Source organism: Peromyscus leucopus, chromosome 6, assembly GCF_004664715.2.
Source record: "Peromyscus leucopus breed LL Stock chromosome 6, UCI_PerLeu_2.1, whole genome shotgun sequence".
In the NCBI taxonomy this organism is placed as follows: domain Eukaryota; kingdom Metazoa; phylum Chordata; class Mammalia; order Rodentia; family Cricetidae; genus Peromyscus; species Peromyscus leucopus.
In genome coordinates this window covers 87,896,714-87,924,345 of record NC_051068.1, presented here as the reverse complement: position 1 = coordinate 87,924,345, position 27,632 = coordinate 87,896,714, and the positions used below count along the sequence as shown (strand labels likewise).

Genomic DNA, 27,632 nt, shown 5'->3' with positions numbered 1-27,632 from the left:
GTTGGAAATTCTAACTGCTTCTGAGTTCTACCTCTGCCATTTACTATCTGTGTGATATGAATACACAGAAATATATCACTCTTTCTGTGCCACAGTTTCAAACCCAGTAAAATGGCAATAATCAAAATCTTGACCTCCAAGACCTTTCATTCATTTAGCTGTTACTGACAGCTCTTTTTACTCATTAAAGCCAGTTCTCCGTGGCTTCAACAAAGTCTATACAGCTCATAAAAATCAAAGTATCTGTCATTTTTTGCTTTGTTTTCTTCTTCTTCTTCTTCTTCTTCTTCTTCTTCTTCTTCTTCTTCTTCTTCTTCTTCTTCTTCTTCTCCTTCTTCTGTCTCTCTCTCTCTCTCTCTCTCTCTCTCTCTCTCTCTCTCTCTCTCTCTCTCTCTCCCCCCTCCCTCTCTCCAGCTTGGGATTTGGGCCTCACACATTCCAAGCACTCAGTTGACCTATAGCCCTATTCCTCTTTTCTTTTAGTTTGCTGAACAAGATCTTACCAATTTGAGTAGGCTGTCTTTGAATTCACTTTATTTTCCAGAATGGCCCTCAATTTACAGTACTTCTGCTTTTGCCTACTGAATACCTGGGATTACAGGCCTACACCACCAGGTCAGCCTAAAATATATTTCTTCTAGATATTAGACACACCAAAAATAATTTTTGCTTTTCTCAGATGAATCTAACACAGAGCCAGTAATGAAATCTGGTATATTGAGATATAGTAAACATCTTTATCTAAATCTACAAGGCAGAATCATTCAGGAAATCTTCTTCCTTCATGTAGGTTATGGGACCCTCTTGTAGTGCCTCATGCTCCCCTAGATAACACACTCGATTATATTTGTTTAATTATCTCACTGTGACTCTACATTATATGCATTCAGACACAGATTAAGTCACAGAATCATCTTCCTGATGCACACCACCTAATCTTTCCTCTTTCCTCTCCCTCCTTGACCCCATACCCAAATAAGTAAAATTTAATAAATAAAAAATAATTTAAAATATATTTTCTAATGACTATGATATATAGTATTGAACCATGAAAGAAAGTGGTTATATATTTTAATTTATTGACTACCAATATTCTAACAGTTTTCAAAATGCATGCATCCTTAGCAACAGTTATCTGCCAACTGTATAAGTAATTAATACCTCAATTTCTGTAGTTGGAACTGTTCAAGTTCTAACTCAAGCTAAGAAACTATTATTTAAGCTAAGAAATTATCTAACTATTTTAGCTTATATGATTATATCTTAGCTTATATAATTATAATTTATATAATTACTCTAACTATTATCAAGCTAAGAAGCATAACATATGTGTATGTTAATGTACATACCTGTGCTTGTGGCTGTGTGTGCATATATGTGTGTGAAACATAGGTTAACACAGCATGGCTTTCTCTAACAACCTCATTATGTTTGCAGACAAGTTATCTCCCTGAATCCAGAGCTCACTGATTCAGAGCGGGGCTGGCTGGCTGTTGAACTCCTAGGATCCACCTGTCTCTACACACCCTTACCAAATGTAGAAGTTAAAATTCACCCCCACACCCAGAGTTTACATGCATGCTGAGGGTCTAAGCTCAGGTTCTTCGTGCTGTATAGCAAGCACTCTCTTCACTAAGTGATTTCTCCAATCCCAGCAGTTAAATTACTTTGTGTAAACTAATTAAAGCCTCTCCAAGTTACTTTATCCAACTTAATCTCATGATAATGAATGAGCATTATATTTTAATACCAGGGAAAAGAGACTGAAACATATAAATACTCATCAAAAATCACTTCTATAATGATTGCTTTTTGAAAATCCCAGACTTCCTGAACGTATCTAACAACTCCATTAACTACAAACCATGTTTCCCTAAGCCATAATTAAGCTGATTCCTGTTATCTGCATTTCCTGACTTCATTGGGAAATACTTTTTGCAGAAGAGAAGAATAATAAATGGCTTTATGTCTCTAACTATTGACCATATATCCTCCATAAAAATTATGCCTTTGGTTGCCTCCCAGAACTTAAAGGTAGAACTCTATGGCAGAAGACACCACACACCAGATCCAGGACTTGGAGGAATTAACCTGAAATCCTCCTCCTTGAGAACAAGCTCTCACAGTAGTCAAAGGTGGTATGCAAGCTGTCATGGGAAAAAATAAGCAGCAGCACCACCCAGCTGTAAAGCCTATGCCCACAATGATGGGCAATCCAGCAAAACCCCCATCAGTGCAACAGTGGCACTTACTTTATCTTGGGTGTAACCAATAGCTGAGTAATTAGACTTAATGCCTGCTCCATAAGTGAGAATCCATACCTGGTACTTTAAATGTGACTAACTACTCATGCCAGGTCAGTTCACAGACACACAGATAAGTGTAGCTCTTACAACTCATCAAAGAGGCTTCTTTTTGCACCAAATGGAGCCCATATAAAAATCTTCAGTTTCAAAACTTGGAACAGTCCTCCTGAGTGAGGTAACCCAAACTCAAAAAGACAGATATTGCATGTTATATTTTACATGTAAATGTTAGCTTTTAATTTTTACATATATGTGTTTAAGTACAAATTACCACAGAGATTAGGTAACGAGAAGGGATCAGGGCTGAGGAGGAGATCTTCCAAGAAAGGGGAAATAGAGTACAGTGTTACAAAAATAAAAAGGGGAAACTAGACTAGTAGGATAAAATTGGGAGGGGGATGGGAAGACAGGGTGATGGAAAGAATATGAGGGACGACTAACAGTAGAGGCCTTTTGAAAACCATATGGACACATACTCCTGTAGAAGCTTTCTAAATTATATATGCATATATGAAAAGAATGTAAAGGAGGTTGCTGTAAAATGGAGGATATAAAGCCACAACTAGATATCTTATGGCATCAAGTAAAACCACCAGTGCCAGGAATGGATTATGTCTTGCTGAACAATTAGCCAGAATTGTTCCGTAAACCACTCCCAAACATCACAGGATATTGCCCAGGCTACTGGTTATTCTCTGTAACCTAATGGCATAGCCCTACTGCTGAAGAAAACACTTACTTATGTCATAGAGCATGGAAAAGTCATTCTGGTGCCTGACCAGAAACTTCACTGCTATTGAGTAAAGTTCACGGTGCTGGAAGGTACTTTGCAAGAATATCACCAGATATCCGGGTGGTGGTGGTGGCGGCGGCAGCGGCGGCGGAGGCGGCAGCGGTGGCGCACGCCTTTAATCCCAGCATGTGGGAGGCAGAGCCAGGTAGATCTCTGTGAGTCTGAGGCCAGCCTGGTCTACAGAGCGAGATCCAGGACAGGCACCAAAGCTACACAGAGAAACCTTGTCTCAAAGAAAGAAAAAGAAAGGGAGGGAGGGAGGGAGGGAGGGAGGGAGGGAGGGAGGGAGGGAGGGAGGGAGGAGGGAGGGAAGGAGAGAGAGCGAGAGCGAGAGCGAGAGCGAGAGCGAGAGCGAGAGCGAGAGCGAGAGCGAGAGCGAGAGCGAGAGCGAGAGCGAGAGCGAGAGCGAGAGCGAGAGCGAGAGCGAGAGCGAGAGCGAGAGCGAGAGCGAGAGCGAGAGAGAAAGAAAGAAAGAAAGAAAGAAAGAAAGAAAGAAAGAAAGAAAGAAAGAAAGAAAGAAAGAAAGAAAGAAAGTTACCAGAAAAGGCCAGTAATGATTAATATCGCCCAGTTATAAACTCTGCAATTTATTAGAGGATATACTGGTATTGTGGTAGCACAAATGTTATGGGAATAACTAACCACTTTTTTTATAGGATGTAAGCCCCCTCCATGAAATGCAACCCATAACCAATGTTGTTAAAGTGGACAAGAACCTAAGACTGAATTGGTCCTGAGTCTAGGGGAAAACACAGGGACTCACAACTGGACAATGTGCAGAGAGCAAGAGAGTTTGGAGTACTCAGTTCTAAATGAATGACTTTACAAACCCCTCCCCTCAAGGTTCTAGTATCTATGCAGAAGAGGAGGTGGAAAGATTGTAAGAGCCAGAGGTGATGAATGACTTCAAGGAAACAGTGTCTTCCAGACACAACAGGACTAACACGTATATAAACTCACAGAAATTGCAACAGCATACACAAAGTGCAAACCAAACAAAATCCCAGTACCAAGAAGGGGAAATGGACACAAAATCTTACCCCTAACTGAGAAGCTATTTGCAAGTGATACCTGCAGGACTAGGGAAAATCAGTTTTCCCCAATGGAGTGTCACTGAGTCTATCAACCACATTCAAGAGTAGTTGGCCAACACAAAACAGACTCCCTTTTTATGTGTGTGTGCACTATTTGTCTTGGTATTTTTTGGTCTTACTGATATTTTTTTTTCCTTTTTAAAATTTATTTGTTTTTGATTTTGGTTTGTTTGTTTCTTTGGTTTTATTGTTGCTTTCCTAGATTTCTTGAGAGAGAGGGAGGGAGGAGAGAGAGAGAGAGAGAGAGAGAGAGAGAGAGAGAGAGAGAGAGAGAGAGAGAGAATATGAAGTTACATGAGTTAGGAGGTGGGTAAGATGTAGGAAGAACTAGAGAAAGGGAAAGTATATGAAATACTTGATTGAAGTTTCTTGAAAAAAATTAATAACATTAAAAAAATTCTACAACTGATCAAAATGCGGAAAACAGCTGGGCACAAGGATTCCAGCCTGTGAGTTTACAACAAAACTCTCATACCTAAGGCTCAGAGAATATCACATAAGAGGGGACAGAAAGATTGTTAGAGCTGCAGGAGCAGCCTATCTACTGAGAGGTAGTGTTTCTGTATAGACAGGGGAGCTTCTCATACGAAATCTCAAAAATACAGTCCCTAAATACAGCCTGCAGAACAAAACCAGTTCACATGCCAACCTGGAGGGAGAAATTATACAAGTCCTTGCCCTTAGATGAAGGGCTACAGGCAATGAATGGCTGCTGACAGAGGGAGAAAGTCTTATTTCTAGAGATTAACCCCAGATAGGCTATCCATTCCTAACACATGTGTGTGTAATAGTTTTATATTTTAATATAATATTTATATACTTCTTTAAATATATATATTTAAACAAAAAAGCTCAAGAGTGTGAGGGGCACTGTGAGAGATATAGGAGGAGTTGGAGGTGAGATGAGGGAGGGAGGGGTGGAAATATACAAATATAGTGCTCATGTATAAAATTCTCAAAAGAAAATTAAATTGAAATTATAAAAACAAAGCAAAACAAAAGTATGCCCTGATGTTCCGGAATATACAACACTCAGGGAGTTTTTTGTTTTGTTTTGTTTTATATGTTTTTGTTTTTGTTTTTTTGTTTTGGTTTTTTTGTTTGTTTGTTTGGTTGGTTTGGTTTGGATTTTTTCTTTTGGTTTTAGGTTTGGATTTTTTGCAATTCATTAGCTAACACATCGGTGAGTACAGGACCTATACTTTTAATTTTTTTTCTAATTCTTCTCTCATATATAACATCCAAAACACATTTCCCCCTCATTCTCTCTCCAGTCTCTCCCCAAAACTTCCCCTCTCCACTCAGAAAAGAGTAGGCCTCCCAGCAAAATCAACTAAACAGGGCATAGCAAGCTACAATAAGACCAGGAATATATGGTCAGACCAAGGCTGGAAGAGACAACCCTGTAGGAAGAAAAGGGTCTCACAAGCAGGCAATACAGTCATAGACAGATGCTGTTCCCACTGTTAGGAATTCCATAAGAACACCAAAATACTCAGTTATAACATATATGCAGGGATCTAGGTCGGACCACTACAGCCTCCCTAATCCATACAAGTCCTGGTGAGTACTAGTCATTAGATTCTGTTGGCTGTGTTCTCATGGTGCCCCTGACTCCTCTGGGAACCTATTCATCAACTTTCATATTCATCTTAATCACACCACAGCAAAACATGAAGGTAAATTACTGATAATATTAGCTAGGGTTTTTTTTTTTTTGGAATGTAAATTGATGTAAGCATAACTTGAATATTGTAACACTAACTAGCTGCTCATGCCTGTAATCCCAGCACTGAAGAAGCTGAGACAGAAAGACCACCTCTTGTTTGAGGAGAGTCTAAATTATGTAATGAATTCCAGTCACCCTGGGTTAGAGAGTGAGATCTTTTCTCAAAAAGAGGAGGAGAGGGCTGGAGAGATGCTCAGAGGTTAAGAGCACCTGCTGCTCTTGAAGAGAACTAGGTTTGGTTCCCAGCATCCAAATGAATGTTCACAATAGTCTATTACTCTACTTTCTGTTGATCTAACTCTCAACATCAACTTGAAGATCAGCAATGCCTATTGCTTATCTGTCGATGTGTTTTGTGTACGCTAAAATGGGAAGCTTATAAACAATGGTATATTGTAATATGCATTTAGAAGATAGAAACCAAATGATCAAATATAAATACGATACCTTACCATTTTTTGAAAGTATGTTTTTAATTTATTTCACAACAAATCTGATTAATAAAATGCCAAGGAAAACTATACCAAGATATATTCTGAAGTAAAACTAGTATTAAAAAACAAAATGAAGAAAGAAAAACAAAGTGAATTTCATCAAAATGAAATGTATATATACTCCATTAGTGGTTATTTATCATTCTAATTATGGGCTCCAAGAGTGAAGAAAAGTGCATGATACACAAAATCTTGGTTTTAATCCTGATGAAGACTGTGAACAGAAGCAAGTGTGTTCATATCCTTGACAGCACTTGATCTGCTTTCAAGTTCTTTGGCTAGAAATGTCTGGAGTTAGCTGACATCACAGCTCAAACTCTACAGAAAAAAAATAGAAACTAATATGGCAATTTTAATTCAGTACAATCTCTCCAAACACATTCATAGATAGCCATTGTACCCATCAAATCAGAAAAGCTGAACTTTTCTTTGAGATTTGGCTGTTTATAATAACTGTGTGAACATTTACAAAGCTAAAGGATTATCAACAATAGGAATTGTTGGCTATGTGACATCTAGATTCTATTAACTCAAAAACCCAAATAATTTATGACAACATTTATAGGTCAAGATTATCACTTCTACATTTTGGGTAAAAGAAAATAACTTCTCTGTCTTTAACTATTAGTGCTTAATTTGTTATGTGTGACAGGTTTCAGACTCTTGGTAGGAAAATGAGTAAATAAGAAAAGGTTTCATGAAAGTTCACTGTAGCATGGGTTGTGACTTCAAATAAGAAAGACTCCCCAATGAGTAGATGATATTTGAGAAAATTCCGAGAAGTCGGGGAAACCGCCCTGTCCTGGTTGTTTTTGCTTAATTGGATTAGAAGCAAAGGGAATGAATACAAAGAACCTAATGCAAGAAACAGCTCAGAATGGTGGGGAAATGAGAGGAAACAAAGCCTCCTGCTATGAGAATAGGAAAGCTGTAAGACCTGAGGTCAAAGACGTAAGAATGATGTGTAAGTCTTATGAGACCTCCATGGATACTGAATTTTATTGCAAATGATTTGGAAAAAGATTGGAAGATTGGCTGGAGACAAATGATAGAATCCAAAATTGTTATGACTATTTTCCCCCCTGAAAGTATAAATTTCACAGAAAACTAAGGTGAAATACAGATTTCTCATTCAACTAATTTTTTCAAACTACTGAAACTTTTGTGTTGATAAAATTCTTGGGGGCACTGAAGCCTAGCCATAGAGTCTTAAAGAGCCTGCAGGTGTGAAATGGTGCAACCTGGGGCTGAAAGATGAATTACTGGGTCAAATTCTGAACATCTTGTGAGGACAAACAGTAGTAGGTAATGGGATGCATGTGGACTATAAGAAAAAGGGATCCAAACTCAAACCAGGTTCTGAGAGTTTGTTTTGTGTTTGAATATCATAACTAACTACATCACTACAACCTGAGACTGAGAAAACTGCAAACGAATAGATTCAGGAAGAAAGTAAATTCAGTTCAGAGAATACAATCTTTGAACTAGCTTAGAGGCACTACAAATGGATGAAAAGACAATCAAGTTTACAAACCTGTAATTAAGGAAAGAGATATAGGCCCGAAGAAAACTTTAGTTGGGAACCTACCAATATCAGTCAAAGACACACTAATTAATCGTGTGATTATTTTAAACAATATTAATAAAATTTTATCTGTAGGAAATCATTAAAACTTAACAAATGTTTATAATAAATATTTTGTTCTTTAAGTCAAAGTTGTTTTAAAAGTACAATGTCTCAGAAATTTTTTTTTAATCACATTACAATTTTGCACTCCAAAAGTCTCTATAATTTGAGTGATTGCAAGGAAAATCACACAAGATTTAGACATTTCAGTTGCTTATTTGTCTTACAAAGGGGTTATCTAAATGTATAGACACATTTGTTTCAAGTATTCCTTTATAAAATAGGACTGTTTATTCATATGTTTACAGGCCCGTGTGAGCGCACCTGTATATAAGGTGTGATTTCAAAGAGGACTATTACTGTTGAGAACTCTGGGTGGCTTTGCAGTAGTCTGGCTATTCTACAGAAAGCAAAGCAGGGGTGCCATATTGTGAATATCTGAGGACCCATGGTGAGGACACCCAACTGGGCTCCTCTCCCATGGGCTGATACCTAGTGTACACTGGCCCTGCAAAGTTAGCTAAAGTCCAAGGCTTCTTTTTAGACACATGATTTTGTGCTACACAGGAAAATATATCCATAAGATTGTGTGTCCTCTGCGCTCTTCCTCAACCCTATCTCACATTATATCCCCATTTTATCTTCTCTGTCCACAGTGCCTTTTTCACATGCATTCTTTTAAGTACTTTGTAGTGTCCATTGCTTTTCTGCCTCAGGCTTTCATGTCACTTCTCAGAATGAATTCACTTGGTTATTCAGTGCTCAGCTGTTATTTTTCAGGTGGCTTTTTTTTTTTTTTCTGTTTCTAGCTCCATTTTCCTATATCTATGAGCCCGTGCTTCATACGATCTACTGGTACTACTGTTGCAAATTTACTCATATGACTATTGGTTGATTACTACCGTCACAAGTGCACCATTAATTCTTTAAGACCAGATTGTGTTGTTATCTCAGGCACTGGCCTGAGCGTATTTCAAGCAATGATGTCACACTTGTAATTACACACATACCCCATGGTAGCATATACTGGCCTAATGACATCCATTGTAGCTGTAGCATCTACACATAGTGGTTATACAGAGAAATAGAAAATCCTTTAATTCTTGAAGATGTTGAGTAGACTGAATCCTCAACCTCCTCGTACTGTAGAAGCTTACATGAACTGAAATGAATGCAGTATGGTGAAAAAAAAATGAAAAACTAATTTGAGAATGGAAAACTGCTATGAAAATATTTAATAAATGCTGATTTTAAAACTAAAGCATTATTACCTACCTTACCACTTGACCTCAATGTTGAACAAAGCAACATTCACCAACATTTAATGCATGCTTTGCTCTAGAAAACAGGATTAGAAGGTGTTTTCTTGTTGTTATCAATTAATCAGATTGATTCAAATTTGCTGAGCCACTGTGCTTTGCCAATGGGATATTACAGAAAGAGTTCGCACCTAGCAATAATTACATTCCTTCTGACTTCTACTTTCTTGTTATACAAACTGTATACATTCTTGTTTGATAATATGTTTGTTTTCTAGCACAAGCAATTTTAGGTTGGGGTCTACTTAAAACAATTTGTAGAACATTGTAAATCATTAATGTTTAAACTCCATCAGAAATATGTTCAAAAAACTCCTGAGGGTTGGAATTGGAAGTGACTGATTCCAAACAGAAATCATTAACCCATTCTTTTTACATTAGTAAACCCCCTTGCTTTATTTTTATTAATTGATTTATTCACTCATTCAACAACTATTTTACTGAACAACTATTTTATTCCAGATAGGGACAAATACTAGTCATATCTTAAATAGGTTTTGAAATGTATATCATGTTTGCAGTGCAGCATGAAATCTTTCTGCCATAAGCTTTAAAGCTTGGGTTAGGCAGAGTGCTCAACAGTATGTCAAGCACTTTCGTCCACACTACTCTTCACAGTTGAAGTGAGGCCTTTCCAAAGGAGATAGGGTGCTTGAGCAAAAAAGCGGTGCTCAGCAAAGGAGAAAGTTCTCAAGATAGAGGCCATGGCTCGCTGTGGAGACAACCAGATGCTGTTATTTTCAGGACATCTGAATAATGTCAGCAGGAATAGGTTCAAAGTACTTTGATAAATATTGATAGCAATTTACATACATAAACATACAAACCACATGTGAATTTTTGGAATATTTTTTGGAATTTTGAACTGTAACCAACACCTGCACTTTATTCAGCAACCCTTCCCCAAATGTTATCTTCCTGGCCCTGTTTCAGGAATTGTGGCCCTTCTTAATAATACTGACTGATACTTGACTTACTGCTTTTAGTGTAACTGATATGTACAACAGATAGCAATACAAGATTTTATATATATATATGTGTGTGTGTGTGTGTGTGTGTGTGTGTGTGTATGCATTCTTCCAAAACTATTATGACTGCCTATCTATCAGCCTTTAATACCTGAATCTTTATATGTGTCTTGTTTGAATAAGACACTTCATAATAGAATAATAAGTATAATATATAAATTATTTTATAATCCAAAGAAAGATTTATTTCATTAAAGTGATTACATACAGATAAACCATTGTTTCTAATTGCTATTAATCCCTAATAACATGCAAAATAGATAATAGGAATATTTTCAAGAAATGTTTTGAAAGAATGGTACTTTTATTGAAGACCCTTTCTTATATTCTAGGAGAAAAATGATTGATGACCTCATCAGGGCAAAAACATTCCTCAAGGTGTTCAAGCCAGCTAGTCACAGAGACAACAGAGTTGACTGGCAGCTGAAGATGTTTCGGAGACAGTGTGGGACTGGAAAGCAGTTCTGACATATTGTTATGATAGAATGAGTACAGGAAACAAAGGATGCCATGTGGACAGTGAAGCACATGTCTGCAGCACATGGACCTGAATTCAATCCTCAGAACACACATAAAAAAAGAAGACATGGTGACATGTGCCTGTGATTCTAGAACAGGGGAGGGAGATGGAGACAAGGGAATCCCTGGAGCTCCCGGACAGCCTAAGCTACTTGAAAAAGGACTCTTCGGTGAGGCACAGAGGTGGATGGAGCCTTATGAATAACAGCTTAGGATGTCCTCCCATGCACATACAGACACAAATGAAGAAAAGAAAATCAAACGTGGTTGTGCATGCCTTTCATTTCAGCACTTGTTAGATCAAGCAGGTCATCTTGTTTACATAGTGAGCCTCAAGCCAGTTAGGAATACTAAGACCCTTTCTCTAATAGAAAGAGGAAGAAAAAAGAAAGGAAGAAAGGAAGGAAGGAAAAGAAAGAAAGAAAGAAAGAAAGAAAGAAAGAAAGAAAGAAAGAAAGAAAGAAAGAAAGAAAGAAAGAAAGAAAGAAAGAAAGAAAGGAGGGAGGGAGGGAGGAAAGGGAAGAGGAGGAAGGAAGAAAGAGAGAAGAGAAAGAGAGGAGGAAGAGGATAAAGATGATAGTCATTGCTGACACCATTACATGAGAAGGTCCTCAAACTTTGACTTTAGATTACTAAATTAACTAAATTTTTATCTTGTTCAGACTTCTGGATGACAGAAGAACATAACAACAAGCCAGATTCTATCTGTCACAATGGTAGAAAATAGGAAAAAAATAAACTGTATCAGTTTTATCCACCCAGCAACTTCTAGAAGAAAACTGACGTATGAGGAAGTTCAAAATAATGATGCTGTTTTGTTTTTGTTTGCCCTTTTCTCTTGCTACATTCTTCACATTGATTATATTCAAAGGATCTTTTGGATAATCTGGGCAGATGTTTGTACACTGGACGTAATAAGCCAGTACACAACCATCAATTTCCAGAAAGTGACTTGATGCTTATTGCTATTGATTATTATTAGAAGTAACAATTGCTAAGTGTTAGCTGGGCAAACAATCAGATCGTGAATCTAATAGATACCATTTATTAAATTAGTCAGAGTCAAAATAATACCCAACAGCTTCAAGTCACAGCCTTTTCAAGTTTCCCAACAATTTCATGACTTAGGTTGTCCAAAAAGTAAGAGTAATAAGCTTTCATCATTAAACTAAAACATAGGTTGAGAAGCAACTTGAATTGCATGAGTGTACTTTAGCAAGAGCTCTGTTTGGTTCCCTTTAGAGACACTCGCCCATTCATACAGTTGACATTTTGTGTGCTGTAATGAAACTTCAATATTTGCACATTAATTTTACACTTCAGTGCACCATAATCATGAGATTAATACATCCATAAGATTAAAATATCCAATGAAATAGGCAGATCCAAGGCTAGGACTCTGATATAAGACTGTCTAGTGCTTGAGTCTACAATTTCCTATGTGATGTCAGGCAAGGTAATTATTTCCTGTTTTTCAGTTCCCTCACAGATAAACTGTGTCTTTATGTTCATATATTCCTGGGAAATTGATAACAATTAAGAAATATTCTGCACAAAGTATACACAACACAGCCTGGTATATAACAAGCAAGTAATCAGTGTTAATCCTCATTATTATATGGACCAGAAAATATGAGAACAAACCTTATGGGATATTCGTGTTACTTGAGATATAAAGTCTGAGTATATCTGAGATGGGTAAGAAAAAAAACAAATAATTGAGGGGAAGTAGATCCAAAACAGGGAGAATGAAGACAAGAGCCTTACCATGACACAGATGCAGGACCAATGAAGGTGTACTGGAAGGATGAGAAAAGATTTATCATAGGCTGGACAACATACAGGGCTACTCTATACTGCACCAAGACTTTCAAACAGTTAACTTTAGTTCTCAATGAAAATAAAGCACCATCAACATTTCAAAGGAATTATGAAAGCAAGCAGTAGGTTGTGCCCATCTGTTAGACTCCAGTCTAAAAAGAAATGGCCAATATCACTTAAATTGTTTTCTTGCAGAGCTAAGACCACCAAGTATGAAAATGCAGCAGAGTCCCTATTAGCCTTGTCAAAGACTGCAACTACCACTCTGGCAGTCATCTGTTCAGGAAGTTGTTTGTGAAATCACAGTGAGGAAGCTAAGCCAACCAGTGCATGCCGTCCAGGATTCATTCACTTAAGCCCGGATGTCAGTTTACCAGAGAGACAGAGGAAGGAAGCGTCTACTGATATTCTATGAGCTCAGGTTCTGTGAATAGGGACCTTCATTGGCTGAACAGTCCTGGGCCATTCAAGAGCAATTAAATTTGGTTAAAATAAGAAAGAAATGCTTTTTAAGGAAAAAAAGAGAGAGAGGTTTGAAGGGATTGCAAAAGTTGATTGTGCTAGAGCACTTTTGCACAGGTTTGTTTTAGTTCTCATTTGTCAAGTCGTATTTAAGCTGGTCTCTTACTCTGAAATCCGATAACCTTTCTTTTCTCTGAGTTCTTTCTGCTAAACTAATAGCACTGTCTCTAATTCCACATGCAGCAAGCAAAGAGTTTGTTTTACCAGATAACAGTAGGTCTGGTGATCAGCCAACGTCTAAAGAACCATTAGCCAAGTCAGTAGTAGGCTAGAGACTGCAACTGATCGATAGATATTACTCTCTAAATCACTTTAAAATTGTCTTTTTATCTTCTCCACAAGCTAGGGTTATTCATGTTGTCCTGACACAAGTGAAAATTAGAGGAGAATTTTAACAAGAAACCTCTTACCTACACAAATCCATCATATTATGGTTTTGAAAGGGGAAATGAATGTACTAGACACATTCAAATAATATAGACAGAATTTAAAAATAAATTAAAAGCCATAAAGTTTTTTATTAAATTAAAAAAAATAAGAGTCTCATTTAGACAGTGTACAGAGAGTGACTCTGAAAGCTGCACTCAAATGGACTGAAGCAAAAGAACTGAAGAAAGGTTGTGACATTTATGACGTCTCTGTAGCCACCTCTTCTTTACTAGAAAATAAAATTGCTATGGTTTGAAAAACAAAGAGAGACAGAGAGAGAAAAAGAAAGGAAGGAGTGAAGGAGGGAGGGAGGGAAGAAAGGAGGGAGGGAGGGAAGGGAGGAGGAAAGAAGGAGGAAGGGAGGAAGGAAGGAAGGAAGGAAGGAAGGAAGGAAGGAAGGAAGGAAGGAAGGAAGGAAGGAAGGAGAGAAGGAAGTTTCCTCTCACCACTTCAGCCTAGGTCACATTTCCTAGGCATTAAATGAGGAAAATGAAGGAGTAAAACCAGAACTGCAGACCAGCCCTCAGCTCGAATTCTTAATGCTTACACCAACAGCCCTTAATTACTTCTCCATTGGTGAGTGGTGGAAGAAGAGCATACTTTAGATACAATAAAGTCTGCCCTTGAAGTACCTAAAAATAAATCATTCAAAATCATGTACAGTGAAGGATAAGACTCATTATTTACAGCCCCCATATACTTATGCACTGTTAAACATTACTATAAGAACTCATGAATCCTTCCATAGTAGTAGCCTCAGGTCCCTAGGAACACTGATTCCTGAAGAAAGGAACAGCTCTTACTTCAATAGACACACTAGCTCTTGAAAAATAGTATTTCTAGAAATTAATATTGCAATACAAAATGGAAAGTGTCTTCCCTTCCCAGCAATCACTCAGGTGACACTAGAAGTCATAATACATCAGACATCATGGCCGCTCATTCAGACAGAGCCCTTCCTTAATTAACTGCACATTTATTTCCAATTTAAAGGCTATTTCTGTAGTTTCAAATAGTTTAGCAATCAAAAATAAACACTTTAATTTGAATTTGAACTACTATATTCTCTCATTTTTTAAAAATCAACTATGTAGAAAAAAGATTGTTAGCATGTATGAAAATACATATAATGAAAATAAAACATAATGATTCTGACCTATGAGACAAAAGCCTTACAATGTACATGATACATATCATATGATCAGAATTGGTATGAAAAGGGCAAAAATGGCATTTCTTCATTTGAAATATAGATAGATAGATATAGATAGATAGATATAGATAGATATATTGAAATAAATATATAATGTACATATATGTGTAATTTTGTAATTTCCTTGAGTTATTTAAATTTTTAAATTGTACCTTCTATTACTATTACTTCAATTACTATTACTGAACACTGTCCTCAACCGGCAATAAATGTACACATTCCTTTTTTAGAAACAGTTACTCTTCCTACTCTTACATCCACTTCATTGGGTGCATTAGCAATACGTGCATGGTCAAATGATGAGACACTGCCTTTCTCCCAACTTAAAAAATTAAAATTTTATTTATTTATTTATTTTTTTTTTTGGTTTTTCGAGACAGGGTTTCTCTGTGTAGCTTTGCGCCTTTCCTGGAGCTCACTTGGTAGCCCAGGCTGGCCTCGAACTCACAGAGATCCGCCTGGCTCTGCCTCCCGAGTGCTGGGATTAAAGGCGTGCGCCACCAACGCCCGGCCTAAAATTTTAAAATGCATGTTTTGACTTGATGTTCTTTAAACTATCATATAAACTTCCTTCTTGCTAACCAAAACTCCAGCACATCACAAAAACGTGGCCATTCCACCAAGTCTGAGATTTATATTAAAGATATTTCATATCAATGATATAGAGCTTCATCCTACGCACTCAGAAAACCTTTTACTGTATTTAATGTTTTATAAAGATTATTTAAATAACACCATCTGTGCCTCAGTTTCCTCTTCACTAAAATAAAAAAATAGGATGTATTATCACTTACTGTAGATTCTTACTCTAGAATTCTCAAGAAAGAAATTTATCTGAGCACTTTTAAATAAATTGGCTTGTTAAAAATACTCTTAAATTATTTTTTTAATACACAATGATAAACAAACACCTTAAGAAATTAACTTGAGTAAAATCTAGTTCAGAAAAAAAAAATCCACCCAATACAAAAATCAGTGTTTATCTTGCTGTGTTTATAATTTAATTAAAACCATGTTGGCCTTCTATTTTAGTCACAAGTTTAAAAAAAATAAGGAATCAAAAAATTAAACAAGAAGCAATGATTTTGTCTTTGTACATATATTTTTCATTTGTATACTTAGTAATTTTGTTTTAAACTGATGTAAATTACACATTATGATAATAAAACAAATAGGCATTAAATGAAAGAGTCCTTGTTAACTAAATAAATATGTACCACCCCAACTAATTCTTGATATATAATCCATGCAAAAAAAGGTTTCACTCATGAGTTCTTTTATTTTATGAAAAGACACATATTAATTATCTTACCAAATACCACACTTATTAGCAAGAGCATGCCTGATATTTTAACTTATTCTAATTAAGTAGGTACAGAGACAAGCCTGGGCTCGCTCCTCACAGGTTGAATCAGCACACAGCCTGGGAGCCAGCACCATTTCACCTGCTGATCCCGGGCACTCAGAACAGCTCCTCTGCAGTGCTCACTACCCATTGCTGGCACGCCACTCAAATTCCTCTTAGAAAGTACCAACATTCTACAAGACACATTTGGCTTAACAGCTGAAGGCAGAAAGACATTATAATTAGCTTTTTTAAAAAGTTCATCTAGGTATTTACAGTTATAGTGTTCAGTTCTAGACAGCTCTTCATGAGACTATGGTTTAAAACCCACACAATTAGCAGTGCATTTTAACATAGGCACAACACAGTCACTATAAATTTCAAATAAATCCCAGGTCCTGTTTGTAGTAAGTTATGGGCTAATTTATGCACATACAAAATCCCCAAAGTCCTGAGGTGAAACACAGCAAATAAAACAAACATAAAACAAAAGCTAATATCAATAGAAACCCATTAAATAACAACTTTGTGTGTGTGTATGTGTGTGTGTATGTGTGTGTATGTGTGTGTGTGTGTGAAATCACAGTAGAGACTATATGTTGAAGACTTTTGAATTACTTTAGATTTTCACAGTAAACTAAAATGTGAAATCAATTTCATTAATCCATTCACTTCCAAAAAAAAAAAAAAACACAAAAACTTCCTTGTACATGTTGTTTTAATGTTCCAATGTTATACGAATACCAACTCGTTTTAAATAATCTTCTGATTTAGCAACTGAAGCAAACACACATACCTTTGGGAAATCCGTTAAGTCAGGATGATACTAGATTAAGATACTTCCATTTAGAAAGTGATGTTAAATTCCACTCAGTCTTCTAGCTACAATTCTAAATGCTGGCTTTAGACCTGGAGAAAGAGTTTACTTTCCCCTTCTATGGCGACTGGGGCTTTGATGATGGTGTTTCTCTTTTAAGCATTTATTTCCTATTATTTCTTTTTTTGAATTTTAATGGGTTTGAAGAATGAATGCCTACAAGATTGAATTAACAAATAAGTAGCTTTCCACTAAGTAACAAGAACCTACCAAGTTCATAAAAATAAATATTCAAATCTTTCCATGTAACAATCCAATGACTTATATACTATTTTCAACATATTTCATCAGAAACAACATCTGTCCCTATGCTTCACTATTTCTCCCTTTCTTTAGCCTTATACAATATGAGAACATTATTTTCTGCAAGGTATGTGATGTGGTCCTGAGATATTTCCTAGAGGAGGATTTTATGATTTATAGTTAAGAGTGCAAATAGAAAATTATGACCTAAAAGCATAGACATTTGATTGACTGGAAATACCAGTATGGAAAGGAAAAATAAATATCCTCAGGCAGATAATGCATTCAGGTAACCCATAATACTGGTAATCACTGCAGAATATCTCCGATTCTATACTTTTACATAACTTTCACTAGTGTATTCGTGTCTGCACTTGTATTTGACAAGCTGAGATGAAATACCAATCTCTTCTTCCTTAGACAAGTGACATTTTTCAGTATCACTAAGTATGACTTTCCTTTGCTGTGGCTGATGCTTGAATTTTGAATACTAAAGAAAGCCAGCAGAGGGCAGAACCGCTGACCAACCCAACAGGCGATAAAGTACCAAAGGTAAAATGCAAACTTTTTGAGGCAGTCCACTTTCAAAGACGCTAATGTTTATCCTTGAAGAAGCTGAAATGAATCAGCGCAAATGACCCAAATCTCTGCAGAATTCGGATGGAGTTCCACTGTGATCATAGGGTCACTAGTGCTCATCACAGGCTGCATGAGAAACTGCCTGCTCCTGGGAAGCATAAAGTCCCCAAGCATAGGAGGCAAGGTTAGGACAGGGCCTCCTGAAGCGCTAACTCTTTAGGGAGCTCTCAGATCTGGGGAACAAGACCAATGGCCAGGCTCAGGTTTCTTCTAAACCTGCACGTTCAGAGTTGGGTTGGCATTTTTTCCGTTCTCCTCTCCTCTCCTCCCTGTCCCCCGGCTTCTCTCGGCCCCCCTGACAAAGCTGGCTTTCTCCTGTGAATTGTTCTGGCTCCCCAACTCCAACGGCTTTCTCCTGCCAGCCGAGTCCGCAGCACCTAAGGGACCGCCACAGCCAGATGCCTTTTAGGGAAAGGGCGGAGGTAAGGGAGGGAGGAGGCGGTGGGAGGAGCGAAGTCGCTCTCCCTCCTCCAGTTCTGACAGGGCTACAGTGAGCTACACAGGTCTGGCCATTCAATATTTGGTGGTGCCACGTAGGAACTTTTCCTCACCTCCCTCCTCCCATCCCAGGCCCCCTCCTCTTCCTCCCAATCCCTATTCGTCTGCCCCCCCCCACACACACCCTATTTGCTTGGAGACTTTCATTACCCTCCAAGAGAGTTGCGTGTCCAACCTGCAAGAAGAAGCTGTTCGTGGGGGGCGAGGTACAAGGGGAGGTGAGGGGGTCGTGGAGAGGAGGAGGGGGCTAAACATCAGGGAAAGTGACCCCCCCCATACACGCGCCCTCTTGAACTCCACTTTATCATCTGTGAAAAGTGTTCCACTGAGAAGCATTTCAAAATGCCACACACAAAGTGTTTTCAATCTTCTAAATTCATCCCCCTGCTTTCTCTTATATCCCCCAAAGTAAAAACAGCCCGTTTCTCACTTCCTCGCAGACAAAGAAGTTTATCACAGTTCACTTTATACCCTTTCTCTATATTTTCTCCTCAGTTCACCCTTCAAAAGATATCCCCATTAGAACCTGGAGAAACCCAAAGAGTTCTTCAAAGGGCAGAGTACTCTGAGTAAAGACTATTCTTCAAACAAAAGCTTTGTACGACTGCCTTCCCGTTCAAAGTAATATTTTTTTCCCCTTTTTGCAAAGTAAGTGGAAAGGGACGGAGGGCTTTCTCAGCCTGCTGTGTGCCTGACAGATCTTTTAATCCTGCCACCTACCTCCTCTCCCGTTACTGTCCCGCCTACATCCATCTCGCTGTCTCTCCAGCTTCCACTTCTAACGTGGTAGCAGCTACAATCTGGATTTTATTTAAAAGAAGTGGGGCGAAGACAAGGGGGAAGGGCACCAGGAGAAGAAAGCCGGGTGGCAGGGTCCCACCTCCCCAAACTTTTTTTTTTTTTCTCCTTACCTCCTCTGACCTCTCTGGCTTGGAAGAGGAAAGTCAAGGCGAGGGTTGAGATGGTGAGATCCCAGACCCACCGTTTCGTTTTCCACCTGGACCAGGGCTCCATCTCCAAGCCCCGCGCTCACAACTGTGAACCCCACGAAATTGCCACTGCAGACCAACTTCGTCCCTTCCAAGGTGTCGCCTACGCTTGCTACACAGCCATCCGGAAGGGAGAGGGGGTTTAAAAAAAAAAAAAAAAAGAGTCAAAGGGCTCTATTTTTTTTTTTCCAATTTGATGATTTGCTTCCTTCCTGTCTCTCGCCCCCTCCTCTCCCTCTGGGGTGGCCCCGCAGACTGGGACCCTGAGATCCGTCCTACGTCTAGCCCTACCTTCAGACTGAGGGCAGATGAGAGGTTTCAAGAAAAGATCTGAAAGCACTGAGCACCCCTAAAGGCTTCATGCTGTCGGTGGGCCGGACAAGAGGCTCAGGCAGCCCCCTCCTCCGCCCACTCCCCCTCCCCGCTGTGTGCCCGCGAAACTGACAAGCCGACTGAAGGTCAGACCCAATCACACGCTTCCCCGCAGCCCCAAGCCCGCCCAGTCTCTCGCCGGAGGATCCAGACTTATGCAGGCCCAGCCCACCGGCCACCCCCCAACCCCATCCTCCCTCTCCACCTCCCCCTCCTTCCCTCCCCAAATCCCCGAAAAGAAATGGGAGGGAGTTAGGCGCGACCGGTGCTTGGCTACTGCACTTTGGGAATGAAAGGAATTGCTGAGGAGCCATGGAGCACACGGGGCGTTCGAGGAGCTTCTGTATCCAATAAAGATACTCTACTTGCACGGGTCTGGGAGCCCCCAGTCTTTAGGAGGCGGGAGGGGGAGGAGGGGAAAAGGCCCACGTTTCACTGGCCGCACGGCTGGAGTCCTGGACTGGCAGCCGTAACCTTATCCCTCTGAAAAAAAAAAAAAAAACTTGCTTCCTAAGGCAGGCATGGAATCAGTGGGCTCTACGCTGCCTGATCCCAAAGGTATTTGTTATTATTATATTAATCCGGAGACTAAGGAAGGCATGAAGGTGGCGAGAATGGACCCTAAAGATCACAACCCTCATCTTGTAGGTAAATTCTAGCTGGAGAATGGAAGGCTTCTCAAAAGCTCAAAGCCTGCTAAGGACTACAGCGGGGCTAGCCTCTTCATGAGCAGAGTTGCACTGTGAGGACATGGGAGAGGGAGAAAACATGGCAGCTGAAGCTAAGATATCAGTGATTTGCTTTTCAAGCAGAGTCAGCCCTGCACTTAGATGAAAGGGACAGAGAAAAGAATAGAAAAGAAATGCTACCAGCAGAATTCGCCAACTGGTAGACCCCAAAGTTTCTATTCGGGGCCTGGCCTTAGAGCCCAAAACATGGTCACTTCACAGGGAAAGCCTAAGAGGAGGGACTTGTTAAATAAACCTCCTCTCCTCAGTGTAGTCCTCTTAACCCTAAATATTAGATTCCCTGCTCAGTTTTTCCCATCTTTTAATTATTCCATCCTCTTGACTGGTCCTTTCTGTTTTTAATGGTTTCTAAAATATTTCTCTCAACAGTGGATTGAAGTAGGAACCGGGTACCAGTATATATTAGCCACTTGATAGAAATGTTTTGAATGAATACGTTATTTATTTATTCATTCATTCATCTCTCTCTCTCTCTCTCTCTCTCTCTCTCTCTCTCTCTCTCTCTTTCTTTCTTGTTTCCTAGAATCCAGGGCCTACTGTGAGTATTTAAGTAATAGCAATGCTCAAGGATCTTCAATTAAGCTTAACAAGCATGCATGTTCAATTCTTTATTTGCCACTAATCTTTAAATCACGGGGTCTTTTTTTAAATGATCACTTAAAGTATGCCTAATTGGACTATATGAAATTTTCTTATATGGTTTGATAATTGGCAAGCTAGCTAAAATCAATACAAATCGGGAGTAGAATATTTAAAAGGCAACTAGAAATACTTCAATAAATAAATATTGGTCTGCACCAAAGAAACATTCATGGTTTGGGAGAGAGAGAGAGAGAGAGAGAGAGAGAGAGAGAGAGAGAGAGAGAGAGAGAGAGAGAGAGAGAAAGAAAGAAAGAGAGAGATTTTCTTATGAGGACAGAATGATGGAATGATGTTTGGGATGCCATTTATCAAAGAATTGGGGCCAACCATCTCTTCAAATTATAACCACAATGTGTTAACATATTTTAATATAACAATTTACTAGCATGTTGTATTGGAGCCTGGAATGTCTGGTTGCAAATTAAGAACCTTGTATTGGAAAGATAAGTAACTCAACAACTTTGTTAGGCCCCATCTTCTCAGATAGAAATTTTTTATGTTGTTTGTGGTTTCCAAAGTCTTTCAAACTTGTCTTTTCTACCCAATTCTCTTTGCATGTAAAAATCAATCTCTAGGTCTTCACTTAAATGTAAAACAGTGAACTGAATACATTCTAGTTTAGGAATACTTACCTGTGAGCTGGCCAGTTACAGAGCTCCTAGCAACATGTCTAGTGTTCTAACCTGTTTTCCTCTCACTTTCTGGTGAGAGCTCCGTGACTTGATACTGTTCGAGGTGAGAATGATTCAGCCACTGCCTTCTGCTCACATCTCAGCCAGCACAGCTTGTAAAAGGCTCTTTCAGGCAAACTATCTTGAGTGAACAGAGTTATTGCTGTCTTATGCATCTGTACTCTGTGGTCTGAATTCCTCTGGCCCTTGCCCAACTAGGCATAACCTAGGTCTGAATTTATGCCTCTGGAAGGAAACATACTGGAGTCTCAGTGAGGTATAATTATGTCTAACCTCTCTAGCCTGTTGCTGACTGCCAGATGTTGAGTCTCCCAGAAACCTGTCCATGGACTTTCAGTTGAACTCAATGAAAGAATGGATAAAAGCAGCAAACAGGGAAAAACCAAAGAGAGCTCTCTATCCAAGTTGCCTTTAGCTTCTCACTGGGGAACTTCCAGTAGAGTTATTTCCTAGGCGACTTTTCAGCCTGCCAATGCTAATTGTTTATACATAGATTCAAAATGTGATAAAATGTGACAGTTTCATTGATTCAAGTTTTTAAGACTTAAGCACAGTTAGTAATATACTTCCATTTTGTCAAATGAAAAATAATGTTGGCGGCATGTCAAATTTGAACAGTACATTTTGATTTGTAAGTCTCATAACAACCATGTAAAACCAGATAAAGAATAATCACTTTTTAACAATATTTTAAATTAACCATTTGTTCATATTGCCATATGAGAGAACTAAAATAGCATTTTTTATTATGGATTGGAAAGTCAGATAAAGAGATAGAGTGTTCTAGACAATCTTCAGAGTCTATGGGACTTTATTAACTATTAGGGAAAACCCACATCTACTCCTTAATGTTATCATAAATCTGTAGGATCATGGAGCCCCTGTTTCAGAGCCAATATTTCATGTACTGAGACCTCAATAACCACACAGACACTAAAGACATACTATCCAAGCTCAGGGTCCCTAATGCAAATGGTGTTAGGCAGAGTTTAGGGAAAAAAGTAGATGCTACAAAAATCATGTCATCTTTTAAAATATTTGGCATTCATTCTTCTTTTCCCATGCTTGTGCTTTAACCTTTCCCTTTTTTTTCCCTTCCTGTGGTGTTGGGGATAGAGCCAATCACTTTGTATATGCTATGAGGACTGTATCTCTAACTACACCTGCTCTACCTTTCTTAGCGTCAGTAGATGAATAGATGCATACATACATATATACATATCCAGACCAAAAAAAAATCTGTGGTTTTACTATATTTTGACATATGAATTTCTAAGAGAAGACTTGAACTGGCCAGAATATTTAATAAAAGTGTTTTAAATGCAGTCTTTCTTTTACAAAATCTCATGGTTTGCCTTTCGTGTTCTTTTCTGGACTTCAGGTCAATTATTTTGAGGAAAGTCTGAAAAGGCAGTTTGACATTCACTTTATAGTTTTCCTATTACAGGAGTGGAAGAAATTAGTCTCTATAAAGTGCAGTTAGTTCCTCTTACCTCACAGATGGGTCATTGTCTTGTAGAAAGTGGGAACTGAGAGGGGCCAGACATGTTTATTTCCATAACATAACCAAGTCAACAAGATCTCACAATGACAACTGTTGACAATTGTGTTTGTAATTTCACTATGAAACAATTCACAAAACTTCAAAGGAACTCGGATTCAGGTGAATTTCCAACAGAATTTTCAGATAAACATTTTCTACTTTTGGAACACAGAATGAGTCAATGGAGAGAAAATACAGGTCCACCCTGTCTGAAAGGTCCTACAGTAAAATTAAAGATAAGTGAACTCCAAAACCACAGAGGGTATGGTTGTGTATGTTTATGTTTCATTCCTTCTTTTTTTTTTTATTATTTAAGCCCCTTTAGTGGTGCTGAAGACATGGATCAACAGTTAGCTTTTGCTGCTCTTCCAGAGGATCCAAGTTCAGTTCCCAACACCATTATGAGATGGTCACAACCACCTATAACTTCAGCCTCAGGAGATCTGAATGTTTGTGAATCATATTCAATGAATCTAATATTTTTATATGCCCTTCTTATATGTTTCCCAACAGATGCCACATGGATTTAAGATAGGTAAATATGGTTAAAAATGGAAATCAATCTGATTTTTAAAACATCTGTATTGAATAACTTCAAGTTAATTTGTTTTACAGCTCCTCGGTGCTTAATAGTCCTCCCAATATTGTATTTTCTGCCAGTTCCAGTATGGTCAAAATATTGCACATTCAAATGCTGGACAAACAATAGATACTATTTCAAAAGTTTTTACGATCTAATCTGCAAAGACTAGAAAACACATATGGACATGAATTTTGCAATGTAACATTTAATTTGAAACATTTCTTTTATCAAAAGTAGAATGCATTTGTTATTATAAGAATGTTATTTTTATTTAAAATCCTTAGTGTTCTACATAGTCTTCATAGCATCCTCATGAGGTAAGAATGTGGCAACTTAAGTGGTTTCATTTTTAAGGTTAAGATCTGGTACATTCAAAGTTCAAATTAGGAATACAGAAACAGATGGAATACATGAAATCCATTTTAATTTGAATAATTCTTTTCTTACTCTTAATTCTCTCTCTCTCTCTCTCTCTCTCTCTCTCTCTCTCTTGTTGTTTTTTTTTGTTTGTTTGTTTTGTTTTTCGAAACAGGGTTTTTCTGTGTAGCTTTGCGCCTTTCCTGGAACTCACTTGGTAGCCCAGGCTGGCCTCGAACTCACAGAGATCCACCTGGCTCTGCCTCCCGAGTGCTGGGATTAAAGGTGTGTGCCACCACCGCCCGGCTTAATTCTCTCTTTCTAAAAGATGCAATCTTAGAATATATTTTATGTCTTATAGGTTAAATATTAAAATAAATGAGAATTTTAGTACTATGAATCTTATAATAAGGGAGAGATAATGTTAGAACCATTGAAAGTTTCACTATTATGTGTGAGTCTACTTGAACACTTACATCTTGGGACCGGTGAGATGGAACAGGAGATAAAGATGCCTGCTTTCAAGTCTGACAACCTGAGTTTGATCTTCAGCATTCCCATGGTAGAAGGAGAGAACTGACTTCTGTAAGTTGTCCTCTGATCTCCCCACATGCACCACAGCAGGCACATGCCCACATACACAAACATACAGACATCTACACACAATCAATCAATCAATCAATCAATCATTATTGGCTGCCGGTTCAACCCAGGTTAGTTGGTTCTGTGGGTTTTCTTCTGGTTTCCTTCACCCCTCTAGCTCCTAAAATCCTCCCTCCCTCTCTTCCAAACTGGGATGTCTGGCTGTGGGTCTCTGCATCTGATCCCATCAGTGGCTGGCTGAAGCCTCTCTCATGACAGTTGGGCTAGGCATCAGTCTATGAGATATCAAAATATCATTAGGAATTAAGAATAATTTCATTGATTTTTTTTCCCATTTGTGTTTGATTCTATTCTATGACTCTTAGGTATCTAGCCTCTGGTTCCTGGCCCTCATGGGTGAGCTCCCCCTCAGAGTATAGGTCTTCAGCTGGGCCTGTCAGTAGTTGGTCACACCCACAATTTCTGCTCCATCTTTACCCTAGCACATCTTGTAGGCCAGATAAATGTTAGATCTAAGGTTTTGTGACTAGATTGGTGTCCTAATCCCTTCACTGGAAGTCTTGTCTGGTTACAGGAGAAGGCTGGTTCAGGCTCCTTTTCCCCTATTGCTAGAAGTTTTAGCTAGGATCACCCTCATAGATTCCTCAGAGTTTTCATTGCTCTAGGTTTCTAATTCATCCCAGAGATGCCCCCACATTACAGTTGGCTCTCCTAGTACTCTCTTCCTCCATCTTCCCTCAACCTGATCCCTCCTGTTCCCATCTCTACTCCCCCTTCCAGATCCCTCCGCCAGGTCACCGGGAATGTTCAAGGGGGGCTTAATGTGGAGTTCATGAATCTCACTGTGAAGGGGTAATAGAATGGACATTGCTAGTGAAAACTATTTTTTTTTAATATATTACAAACTCTAAGAGCAGAATTTTATTGTCAGTATCTTGATTTCCATTTATCATTTTTTTTTGTCCTAAGATTCTACTGACATTTAAATAATTGTTTTTTTAAGGTACTCCAAAACACACAAAGGAGCTAGTTTGATTTTTTTCACCATCATTCAAGAGAATTGTATCTTTATATAAAAACCACTGCCTTGCTCTAGCAGAGGTTTAGATTAGGATAAGAGTACTTCAACTAGATAAGTACTATGGGGATCCTGCCAATCCAGAGGGAAGATTACAGATAACTACCCACCTATGAAACAATAATTTTTCAAATGAGAACAATGAAGACAGTTTGACATTGCATTGGGTCAAAGCTTACTGGAATATTTAGTACTTCAGAGTCAAAAATAAATAAATAAATAAAATCAGGGATATCAGTTCTGTTCATTAAAGACCCATCAAATCCCAATACCCTCCTCATAGACATAAGGATTCTGTGTAATTTGTGTATATGATCACATGTATATAACTAATAATCACTACTATTTGCACTGTCCACATTCCTCTTTATTATTTGTGCCCAACATATTGATTTCTATGCAATCTTTAATAGATAGTTAATAACGTAAGGAAGAAAATACCAAAGGATTCTTATTAAGATCACAAGCATCTGAGTTACAAATAAAAAGTTGTTTGTCTGTGTTCACACAGTATGTTTAAGGAAACGTGAAGCAGTGGCATGCATTATCTAAGCAGTAGTCTGTATGCACAGAGAATGACTCCATCAATATTTGAACTGGCCTATTTCCTACAACTTTATTTATATTCAGGGGAGGAAAAGTTCAATTATGAGTTAATGAACTACCAGGAAACAATTACTTTCTGTAAGAAATCACATTTGGAAGCAAATTTATAAAATCTATGTTTATTTACTAGTGTGTTCTTAAATAGAACTTTATTTGGAAATATAAGAAGTAAAATTTAATGATCTGGTATTCAGAAATATTGTAATTATATAAGCACACATGCATTTACATATTTGGAAACAGTTACATGGGAAATTCAAATATAAAGTAGATATAATTCCAGATTTTGGCAATGGATATATGGGAGTTAGAATTAACATATAGAAAGTATGTTTTGTTTAGTTTCTAACTACTGAATAGAAAAGTTTTTTTTAATCTGATTCATTTTCTACTATACCTGAGCTTTGAGTTCTCAGAGACATTCATAAGGAATGTCTCTTAGTCCTTCCTCTACATAGCATTAACATATGGGTTTCTTTGATTTGCATTCCAGATGTATTACTAAGACATCCTCCTGTGTCTTGAATTGGGAGAGGATTGTATTCCTCCCAATCTCAGTGGTCAGGACAAAGATAAAAGGGTAGTTTTCAAGAAAAGCAATCAGCATGAGAGAAAATTGCACTTCTCCAGGGAAAATGCTAGGGCATGGTGGAAGAAATAGATGAGAAGAGAGCATGTGGGATCAGGAAAGTAGGCACTGGCTACAGCATATGCAAATATGTGCTGAAAGAAGAGAAGCCCAGAAGGCACTTAGGAAATGCTGCTTGATGGCATATTTTCTACGAATCTCATCCCCCACTTTAAGGAAAAATACTTAGTTGTTAAATGGTTTATCTCCAAATGAATTTGGGAGGTTTCTGTTGGAAGGAGATAGCTGAGAAAGTTGTCTGAGAATGCACTATAAAATATAAAAGCTAAGTAA

General features: G+C 38.2%; 1 protein-coding gene across 8 annotated transcripts in view; it reads right to left on the bottom strand.

The window, feature by feature from the left end:
- Nucleotides 1-19,899, bottom strand: part of Col11a1 (collagen type XI alpha 1 chain) — a 195,790-nt gene extending 175,891 nt beyond the window's left edge. For 5 of the 8 annotated variants that reach the window (XM_037207029.1, XM_028895364.2, XM_037207027.1 and 2 more), the window contains exon 1: nucleotides 19,408-19,898. In XM_037207029.1, the coding sequence (XP_037062924.1) occupies nucleotides 19,408-19,510 (103 nt within the window). In that variant the 5' untranslated portion in view covers nucleotides 19,511-19,898. Of the gene's footprint in view, nucleotides 1-19,407 lie in introns of all 8 variants that reach the window. The other 3 variants (XM_037207025.1, XM_037207028.1, XM_028895363.2) reach the window with 2 other exon arrangements.
- Nucleotides 19,900-27,632: the final 7,733 nt, after the last annotated feature.